We start from the raw sequence: 10558 nt of genomic DNA on the forward strand, positions 1-10558 counted from the left end.
CGGAGTGATATTTAGAGGAGCCTCAGTGTTCCTAAAACTTTTTATTTAATTTTATACAGTGTGACTGTTAAAGCACACCCTTACAGACACAAATACTGATTGCTCACATGTCAGCTGATGAATGCATCAGCAAGTTATTTACACTCCTCTGTTTGATTAATGGCAACTATGCAACAGCAATACAGTACAGGCCTCATACAGACATCAATGAAACACACTAAAGATGATGATTCAGCGACTTTTGCACGTGTGCCATCTCAAATGTGTCAACATTAACTTGGGAAGGTCCAGTAATAAACACAACTTTTAACAAACTGCAAACATTGAACTGCTTGAAAGGCTCTCTCACAGTCATTCTTAAATAAAGCCCACTACAATTAATCAAAGCAGGTAATCCACACAAAAATATTTTCCCATCAAATTTAAAACAGTTTTCAAATAATCAGAAAAGAATACTACACATCTGTTCCTTCCACGACAACATTGTGTTCAGTGGAAACTGGCTCTGATATAGGAGTGCCTGAAACACCTTCAGTGTGGATAATTTAGGATGCTAGTTGTTGGGATATACTCTTGTAAATTGAAATCTTAGCATCATCATCTTTAATTGACATAATTAATCTTTCAAAAGGACAAGTATAAATCTTACTGTTAATATTTGCTTATTGACTGTGGATCTGATTCTTCTTCTACATGGCCTCCCATTGCTCAGTTCAGAGAGGCCCCTCCTAAAGAGGATGGGGGAAAATATGACAAATTTTGGTAACACTTTATATTAAGGTACACATATTAACCATTAACTAGGTGCTTACTAATATGCATATAAGTAGCATACTAGCCCTTTATTAGTAGTAATTAAGCACATATTAACCCCTTATTCTACATAGCCTTATTCTACCTCTATTACGCCATGAATTAAGATTTTTCCTGTTATTAGCTCCTTATTAATACTTATTGACTGTAAATTAATGCATTGTTGTTTCTGAATAAAGATGTGAATAACCAGTGGGTTATTGAGGCCTTGTAAAGGAGCAGTTCCACAAGAACAGTAATTCTTCCTTTATTACTCTGAATTAGTATAGTCTATTCTTGTGGAATGCAATGCAAAACTACAAGTGGTAATATTACCCTAATAACTATAAATTAATTATTTATTAACTCAAAACATTTTCCCTATTCTAAAGTGGAGTCTTGTTCATTTTTAATTCACAAGTAGTTTGATCCTTATTAACACTAATGTGTTCCCTATTCTAAAGTGGAGTCTTGTTCATTTTTAATTCACAAGTAGTTTGATCCTTATTAACACTAATTTGTTCCCTATTCTAAAGTTGCAGACTCTTCACATTTAGTTACATTATTATAGCATACAACTAGCAGTTATAAGACAGACAGTTAGTACAAGTACAAGAACATTTATTTTAAACTGTAAACAGTCAAGCCATACATTCAGCTCAACAAAAATAAATACAAAGACTCAGGTCAATGCAAATGACTCTTTCATGTTCAAGGACAACATAATTATGTCCGCATGAGTCCAAATTGAAGCCAGTGGCCAGCCCAGTCAAACAACCAAACAACTGACAGGTCTAGTTTGACATTTCAAAACAATATTCAAAATGGCATTTACAATAGAACAGTGTTTACTATATTTGTACAACCACAACTACGAAAATATATATATATATCTTGGTACTGAGTATGGACAAATCAATAAACAGCTGTAAATTTGAGTTATGCTAAAGACAACAGAAGTACATTCCACAGCTGATTAGCCAACTAGTAAAATAATGCAAGGGCATTTTAGAGAGGCAGTGTCACACATACACATAAGATACGTAGGACTCCATTACACATTCATTACTGAACAATACTAGGTAAGGCATCTTTATCTATACAGCACAATTTAACACCAAGGAGCAACTGAATGTGCTTTACATAAAGACAAAACCTTATCAGTAAGAAATGAAATCAGAAAAAGAACAGCATAAAAACATACAATGTTTTTTACAATGTTTTTTCTTGTACTACATTAAAGTAGTACCAAAAAAATATATATACATATATATACATATACACAACACAATAAAAACTAGACTAAAATAAAGCATATAATACGAGTTTGCAGCATGAAAGATTGATTTGCATTAAAACAATTAAGAGGACTTTCTGATATCAGTGCTGCTGGTAGTTTGTTCAAGTTGTGTGCAGCATAAAAACTTGATGCTGCTTCACCGTGTCTGGTTTGATTTCAAACACTGGATCATCAGACCCAAATTTGCAACTTTATTTCATACAGGATATTTTTTTCGGATGTCATGTAAAAGCATGCCCAGTGGTCCATGTCTGTGTTGGTTTCCACGCCAGTAAGTCCACTCAATTACATCCAAGTGATCTTTCAATAAATTTTGTGTTCGGTTTCCTCTTAATCTCCATATAGTTGATTTGCAAATGCCCCAAAGTCGCTCGAGATTTTGTGTATGTGCACCTGTCATAGGGTCAACAAAACATTCTTGGTGGTTAACAGTCAGATGATTGTAACCTTCATCCTGAAGACGGTGATATGATCTCCATCCATCTGAAATGATGGCGCTTCCCTGTCGAACGTGCCTTTTTATTAGGGGGAGGAGATGATCGGCTGAACGGTAAGGGACTATCTTGAGCACGGGTCTTCTCCTGGCCTCCTTAATGCCGAGCATTCCAAAAACCCAGGAACTCCTGTTGCTTGCCCTTCCTCTGTTGTACTGAAATTCAAATGCATAATGGATCATCATTGTTGCCATGTAATGACATCATACAGGTCGATACTTGTTAGACAGAGTGTAGCAATATCTGAGTGGTCTGTGTGGTCTGCATAGCCTACCTTCCTTTTATGACCAAATTTGCTCTCATCTATGAGAACAAGTTCCCCTCTTCTTCCAATGGTCTGTTTGCCTCTTCTTCTCATTCTGTTCATTGCAGCTTTGCAAACCCTCCGCAGCTTATCAGCAAGTTTTGTCAGCGTTGCAGAGCTCTGAGTAATCCCCTCTTGCATCATGTCCACTTGTCGTAGGCGAAGACCCTGAGCAAATCTGTAATAGATAAACCACAGAAATGTCTTTGTTGGAGCCATTTGTTTAGGGATTTTTGTTGACCACTAGATGGTGGTGTTTTCCCTGAAAGTGATATATGTTGAATGTCTGCGGATTGTCACCAGGTGATATAAATTAGGGCAGGTAGCCTAGTTTTTAGTTGGGAGGTGAAGAGAGCGCATGGTTCTTACCATAAATGCATGCAAGACAGCTGAAATGAACAAACTGGACAATGTTAGTCATATTCTTTTTACCGCAATAAATGGGAACATCACCCAAAGGAAAATTTGGTTTTGGACATCAATTTAATCACACTATATATTCAACTGTGTGTCAGGAACACCACATCACCTTCCAAAGTGACTGAAGAGGAAAGGCTAAGGACAGTCACTACAGTCTTTAACTTACCATTGTGTACTGAAGTCAGTTTCTGATATTGTCTAAGTTTCTTGATTTGTAACTACAATTTCTTATTTGCATACATGCCAATATGGCATTTGGGTCAATAGCCTTGGCTACAAAATGTGATCTCAATGTAACTTGATCTCAATGCAACTAGCAGGAACTGTTATGTAATACATAAAAGTCAAAAAATGATTTAACTATATTGTATCTTCAGACTCCTCACTGAAGAATGGACATACATGTAGAATACATTTAGAAAAACCAACCAATAGACTTCAGACCTCACTTCTCCTTGATTTAAGTTAAACCAATAATAGATAAGGGCTGGTCAAACAAAGCCACAGTCAATGTACTGTAGGATAATTTAAAAGTAGCCATTTGTTTTAATATTGATGGCTGCATTAATTTATAGTTTAAGCCAACTTACCTGTAGATGAAATGCATCCATGTTTGCAAGGGTACATGAGAATTCTCGAACACGGAGCCACTTCGGACTGTCCTGGAGACCGATCCCTTATGGCATGAATCACGGCATACCCTGTGATCAAAATGAAGGTTAATGGACCTTACACCATAAACTGTAGTCTTGTTTATTTCATGGTAAAATGTCAAGCAAAGACAGTGTTGGTCAGTAACGCATCATTTAGTAACAGTCCTGGTGCAACAATGTAACATTATGCTCTGGCCCACTCTTTCTGGTGCCTCTCCCCCACACTTTAAGCTCCCTTCTGGGGAGACACATGTCACGAGGCCCACCTGACCTCCGCGGTCCTTCCCAGACTGTACTGCTAAACTTTTTTTCTTTTCTTTCAGTTAAGTAACAAATTACTTTTGACAAAACGTAATTTGAGTCGTAACGTCATTACTTTTTAAATGAATAATCAGGTATTTGATTATTTAAATTACTCCACATTAAATTGCCCAACACTGCGCATAGGTAACATCTAAACATGAAGCGACTACTCACCATGCTGGCTCCTTTCTGCTGTAGGACTTCTTCCATTTCATGACATCAGTGCAAGAAGGGCATCTCATCGATTTTCGGAGAAGGCCTTGTTTCATCAACCACCTGATAAACTTGTCGACTTCTTTGGGGCACTGTCTAAAATAAATTCGTCCTAAGATCTCGCGCTGCAACACCGCCATATTTCTCTTTCTCGGTAGGAGGATGCAGAATAAGCAGACGCAGAATTCCAACGGCACTTCAGTGATTGACATGAATATCCACCAGTCAGTGTTTATCATCCGCCTACTTCCTCTTAAGGCTTCCAATCATTACAAACTACGGAGCTGATACGTATATTCCCTTCCCCTGTTTTTCGCGGTTGAAGAAGAGTTTGGATCACGTTTGGATCAAGTTTGGATATTTCTTGTGCTTTGAAAATGGTAAGTTATCTGTTAAGCTTTCTGCGTTATGTTCAAAATCCTCTACAAATGTGTTAGCTAGCAAAAAATGCTGTACCAATCCCTGCTAAGGTATTTTATTTGCTGAAGTAGTCGGAGATAAAGTTCAGTGTTTCCAGCATACTTTAGCAGGTTGTGGCGGGACCCCGGGGGGGGGGGGTCGTTGTCACGGCCACGGATAAATATGACCACAGTACAATCCCCGATTCAGCGCGACAACTAGGGGACAGGGGGTTACATGTGCGTGCGTGTATGTTTGTATGTATGTATGTGTGTGTGTGTGTGTGTGTGTGTGTGCGCGCGCGCGTGTGTGTGTGAGAGAGACAGAGACAGAGACAGAGACAGAGACCAGTCAGCAGGAGGACAGGTTGACTGACAGATTACAAACGTGGATTTAGGGACGTGAAAGTAAGATTAGGTCATCTCCAACTTTAGTTCATGTTATTTTCAAAGTGTAATTAGCCATCATAGTTGTAATTTAAAAAACTGATTAAATATAGACTATTGAGACAGTCATAATATATTCAGCCAGTTAAGGAAATCTGACTGAATTAATATACAGGAACTGAAAATGGATAAAGATATGAATGTTGAATATCTCAAAGCTATTTGTATAAAGATTAACAAGATAATTTCACATTTACTATTTTTATTTGAAAAGTGCTTTCCCAGGAAGCCATACTGAGGTTGTGTTGCTAAAGAAAAAATGTTATTTGCACAGCAAATTATTGAAAGAAAAGTGAAATGTTTGTTCTTATATTGATGCTTCTTTCAATAAATGTTATACTAGACACATTATTACAAATATGCTAGAGTAGGGGGGGGGGGACTGGTAGTCCACACTGGCTATCCAGTGTGGACAGTATTATCTTGCAAATAGAACTCTAGTGACATTAAAATGTCTTACACAGTACGTTATATTATTGATGTTAGCAAAGCCCTTATGTGAGGCATACTGTAAAATCAATGAAATCTGCCACATATGAATAAATGAAGTTTATAATCATTTACATCAAACAGGACATTGAAACTACCCTGAGCTAAAGGAAATACATTTGGTATCTTAATTATTAGTATTTAGGTAAATGAATCTAATTTAAACTTTGTACGTTAGCCTAAATTTCTCAAACTGTCTTTTTAATGTAGCCCAAGGCAAAGAAGAAGACAGCTCTCCCCAAAGATGAGTTGATGACTAACTCAAAAGAGAGGACTAGCGATGAGCTGCATAAGTCAGGTAGGTCATGCTCTGTTTGTTCTGTGTAGAACCTACTTGACAAGCTATCTTAATGTAATATAAACATTGTGAACCTACAATAATATGTTGTGCTTCTACTGTAGGTTCTGAAGGTAATGAAAGTCAGGCACCCAGCTGTAGCAGCCTCGGATCAGGTAATGGCGTCATATTTTCTGGTGTTTTATTGGTTATATTCAGAAAAAACATTTCACTGAAGTGATGCCTGTATTGTACTTCTAATGTTTATCAAGGATCAGTCTCCAAAGTGGAGTTTCTGGAAGAAAAGATTCTCTGGCAGGAAAGGATGATCAAGGACCTTGAAGAAGAGCGAGATTTTTTGCGTGCCCAAATCCAGGGGGGGGAGAAGAAAACAAGTGAGTAATTTTGGAGAACTTTACAATTTTGTTACACAATTGAGTTATATGAGGAATATTGTCACCTCATGTCTCAACATAAGCTGAATAATGTTTCTTCTGTCCTATTCTTTATGAAAGCTCAACAAAAAGCCTTTACTTTGGAAGATGACATGAACCCCAGTGACATGGAAGATGACCACCCCCCATCTTCCCCAAATATTAGTATGTCGTCCGACAGTGATGTCACTTCAAGACAGCCAAAACATTCCAAGCGTCATCGCACTAGGTCACTCACACCCACATCTGCAACTCGGGCTCACCCTGGGCGATCTCATAGAGGTGAGATTGTGTTAACTTGAATCTCCTGCCCAGTGACCGATTAGCTGCCATGAAAAAAAAAAACAGTATGCTTGATAGATAGACTAATGTCATCAATGCAACTTTAGCTGCATTAGCCATGGACTGTCTTAATCCCTCATGCTGTTTTTTGTTTTATTTTCTTTTGGATCAGTCAAGGGGCCAGCAGAGGTCCTCCAGCGGTACAATAAAGTTCTGAAAACTTTTTCACGGGTCCGAACGATGACTGAAGCTTTCCGCATCAATGGTGTGGATAGAGGCACCATCAAGATGACAGCGCCGATTGCAGAATTAAAATATGTGCACCCAGAAAAATTTGCATCCTTGAAATTTGACCCTACTACGGAGACACTCCTGGCCTTTGCCAGGAAATGCGCACGTAACATCACCCCAGAAAAGCAAATCATAATCGAGGATATGAAATCCAAGGGAACACTCCTCCCTTTGCTAATCAAGTATTAAAAGGATTGGACATGCTTTACCAGTTTACCAGTTTTAACACTTTTAAAACGAGTTGTTTAAAAGCAGTTAAAGAAAAGGTTTGGTTTAAAAACGTTTAGGAAATGTAAAGTTAATTCTGCCAGTTGTTTGTTGTTTAACTGGTCTTCAATTTGGACTCAGGCATCTGTTTACATGTGATTACATTTACAGTAGCCTTACTGTCTTTTTGAACTGTTGTCTGCTGATTACTGTATGTTTTGCATTGACCTGAGTCTTTGCATTTAGTAGTTGTGGTTGTACAAATATAGTAAACACTGAGCTATTGTAAATGCCATTTTGAATATTGTTTTGAAATGTCAAACTAGACCTGTCAGTTGTTTGGTTGTTTGACTGGGCTGGCCACTGGCTTCAATTTGGACTCATGTGCTCATGCGGACATAATTATGTTGTCCTTGAACATGAAAGAGTCATTTGCATTGACCTGAGTCTTTGTATTTATTTTTGTTGAGCTGAATGTATGGCTTGACTGTTTACAGTTTACAATAAATGTTCTTGTACTTGTACTAACTGTCTGTCTTCTAACTGCTAGTTGTATGCTATAATAATGTAACTAAATGTGAAGAGTCTGCAACTTTAGAATAGGGAACAAATTAGTGTTAATAAGGATCAAACTACTTGTGAATTAAAAATGAACAAGACTCCACTTTAGAATAGGGAACACATTAGTGTTAATAAGGATCAAACTACTTGTGAATTAAAAATGAACAAGACTCCACTTTAGAATAGGGAACATGTTTTGAGTTAATAAATAATTAATTTATAGTTATTAGGGTAATATTACCACTTGTAGTTTTGCATTGCATTCCACAAGAATAGACTATACTAATTCAGAGTAATAAAGGAAGAATTACTGTTCTTGTGGAACTACCCCTTTACAAGGCCTCAATAACCCACTGGTTATTCACATCTTTATTCAGAAACAACAATGCATTAATTTACAGTCAATAAGTATTAATAAGGAGTTAATAACAGGAAAAATCTTAATTCATGGCGTAATAGAGGTAGAATAAGGCTATGTAGAATAAGGGGTTAATATGTGCTTAATTACTACTAATAAAGGGCTAGTATGCTACTTATATGCATATTAGTAAGCACCTAGTTAATGGTTAATATGTGTACCTTAATATAAAGTGTTACCAAAGAATCATATAAACAACTGCTGATGATTCTTTATTGGTAAGTCTTACAGAAGATAGTGAAAACTGAAAGGGTAGAGAATATTAACAAGAAAAAAGTAAGGGATTAAATCACAATAGTCCTTCACAAAGGTTGATGATAATAATAATAATAATAATAATAATAATAATAATAATAATAATAATAATAATAATAATAATACTATAGAGTATGAATGGCAGAATTAAGATAATCCAATGAATAACAGACACAAGTTAGATTTGATGTATTTGTAGCCTTGATCTGGTTAAACCTTTGCATACATGAGCCTCCTTACATTTATTCTAATTTGTTTTGGTAATTTGTTGAAGGTTATGGCCCTTTAGTCTCGGATGTTTCAGAGTTCTAACTAAAAAAAGGACTGTCTGAGTGGAAGCTGCTGAACTTTTGCAGTTTTAAGTTTGAGATCTGCAGAGACGATCCAGAACTCTGTCTGAAAAAGTCTCCAGACCCCCTGTTGCTCCAACTTTTGCAGCTTCTTGCCGTGACCGCATCAACTTGGTTCACCCCTCTGTTTCCCCTCCCACAATGCCCCGACCCGACCCCCCCCGATGTGGCCCTGCTCAGGAGGAAACCAACCCAATCCAGTGGATTCCAGTGAACTCTTCCGCCCCACCTCCTTCCCTCCAACTCTCCCTCCTTCCCTCCCTCCCTCCCTCCCCAGCTTCCACTCCCAGCCAGCCGGCCGCATCGATTTCATGTTTGGGCTGCCCACATTGATTTTCATGCAGGTCCATGGATCACACTGCTGCTTCCTCCATCTCAGTAGTAAAGTGGGAGGCCAGGAAAATCGTCTTTGACAGTTGCTGCACAGAGATGCTGCAAAACGCCCCTGCAGCCGTGCTTTCCCCCAACCTTGTTCCTCTTGTACCCACTGTACGGCTTCACTCACCACCTTAACCTGCTTACCCTCCCTCTCCCTTCAGCTCTTTAACACAAGCACCATCTTCAGAGCCAGCAGCCCCATCGCTGGTACACGGTGGGCATGCTGGAGAGGGGACAGAGGGGGGAAGGTCCCCTTCAAATGTGGCTCCTGAAGTGATCTGTTAATTCATGACCATCAGGTTTACAGACTAATGGTAATGAAAGTCCTCTTTGGACATTTCAGTGTTTGTTTTAAAGAGCTGGTGACACATAAAGCCCATCTTAAGAGGTAAAGTGTCAGTTTTCACAATAATTTATTATGTCATGATCAAAACTATATGCATGCTTTAAAAACGATTTTTTTGTATTAAAATTTACATTAAAAAAAAAAGTCTATAGCTACTAATGGAAGTATTTAGATACGCTTGAAAAGTGTATACTTCATATGTTTCACTATTTCCTTGCTGTGTTGCTTCAGTCACATAAAATATCAGAGAAACATTAGAGGTGGGACAATGATAAAAGCTTGCAGGCAGATTAAACAGTTCTGAAATTATATATATTTTTTAATATTTTGTGTGTCAATATTATGCATACATGAGATACAGTTCTTACAGGTTCAAACCTTTTTAAAACATTTTGTTTGAATTTTTTGACCCTCCACCCATAAAAATCAGAAAGGAAATTATATATAAAATGACAGAAAGAAATTGAAAAAAAAAAGAAAAAAAAAGGGTATATAATATTAATCAAAACTAAGATTAAAAAATATTTAAATAAATATAAATAACCAAAGAAAAAAAAACATAGGCTTCTATATTTTCATTAACTTATGCAGGTACATAACATTACGTTTATACATATCCTGTCCTTGCTTTGAAAGAAACCCATCTTTTTTCAAACAGCTTTTCATTTTCATTTATTCTATAAGTTACTTTTTCCATCGAGTAAAACTTCCCTACTGTTTCTAACCACTTGTATATATTAGAAATTATTAGTTCATGTCAAGCATAAAATATTTCAGTTTGTGTGGTTTTTGGCGCCCCCTCTTGGACAAAGTATGTAGCATGTAGTCTTGTAGACTTGGATTGCCTTAAAAGTCTGTACCTGGATCAGGTTGATATAAAGGATGTGCATTTAGTTGACTATACAATTAAACATTGACGCCCTCACCTCTAACCTACAGAATTACC

The 10558-nt window shown here is 37.3% G+C and overlaps 2 protein-coding genes across 3 annotated transcripts; one reads left to right on the plus strand and one right to left on the minus strand.

The window, feature by feature from the left end:
• Positions 1-1392: 1392 nt before the first annotated feature.
• On the minus strand, positions 1393-4960 carry LOC117809035. Its single transcript, XM_034678708.1, has 4 exons — positions 4441-4960; positions 3901-4011; positions 2861-3068; positions 1393-2741 (listed from the first exon to the last, which is right to left on the minus strand). Exons 1-4 carry the CDS (start codon positions 4716-4718, stop codon positions 2289-2291), a joined length of 1050 nt encoding a protein of 349 aa, XP_034534599.1. The 5' UTR covers positions 4719-4960; the 3' UTR covers positions 1393-2288.
• Positions 4218-7833, plus strand: LOC117809036 (coiled-coil domain-containing protein 106-like). 2 transcript variants are annotated; one of them, XM_034678711.1, is made up of 6 exons: positions 4218-4859; positions 6024-6111; positions 6216-6266; positions 6363-6485; positions 6606-6806; positions 6979-7833. In XM_034678711.1, the coding sequence occupies exons 1-6, from the start codon at positions 4857-4859 to the stop codon at positions 7284-7286; spliced, it is 774 nt and encodes a 257-aa protein (XP_034534602.1). In that variant the 5' UTR covers positions 4218-4856; the 3' UTR covers positions 7287-7833. The 2 variants fall into 2 exon arrangements, with proteins under 2 accessions (XP_034534602.1, XP_034534603.1); XM_034678712.1 differs by lacking the exon at positions 4218-4859 and adding an exon at positions 5162-5285.
• Positions 7834-10558: the final 2725 nt, after the last annotated feature.

The sequence above is a fragment of the Notolabrus celidotus genome, unplaced genomic scaffold (assembly GCF_009762535.1).
Source record: "Notolabrus celidotus isolate fNotCel1 unplaced genomic scaffold, fNotCel1.pri scaffold_209_arrow_ctg1, whole genome shotgun sequence".
In the NCBI taxonomy this organism is placed as follows: Eukaryota; Metazoa; Chordata; class Actinopteri; order Labriformes; family Labridae; genus Notolabrus; species Notolabrus celidotus.

Bases quoted from the DNA above. Each gene is read 5' to 3' on its own strand.
- LOC117809035 (XM_034678708.1), bottom strand. From the start codon at position 4,718: ATGATAAACACTGACTGGTGGATATTCATGTCAATCACTGAAGTGCCG. The intron at 4,012-4,440 runs GTGAGTAGTCGC...TTTTGATCACAG, and splicing joins AGCAGAAAGGAGCCAGCATG to GGTATGCCGTGATTCATGCC. The intron at 3,069-3,900 runs GTAAGTTGGCTT...TATCTATTACAG, and splicing joins TGGATGCATTTCATCTACAG to ATTTGCTCAGGGTCTTCGCC.
- LOC117809036 (XM_034678711.1), top strand. The intron at 6,267-6,362 runs GTAATGGCGTCA...ATGTTTATCAAG, and splicing joins CTGTAGCAGCCTCGGATCAG to GATCAGTCTCCAAAGTGGAG. The intron at 6,486-6,605 runs GTGAGTAATTTT...TCTTTATGAAAG, and splicing joins GGGGGGGGAGAAGAAAACAA to CTCAACAAAAAGCCTTTACT.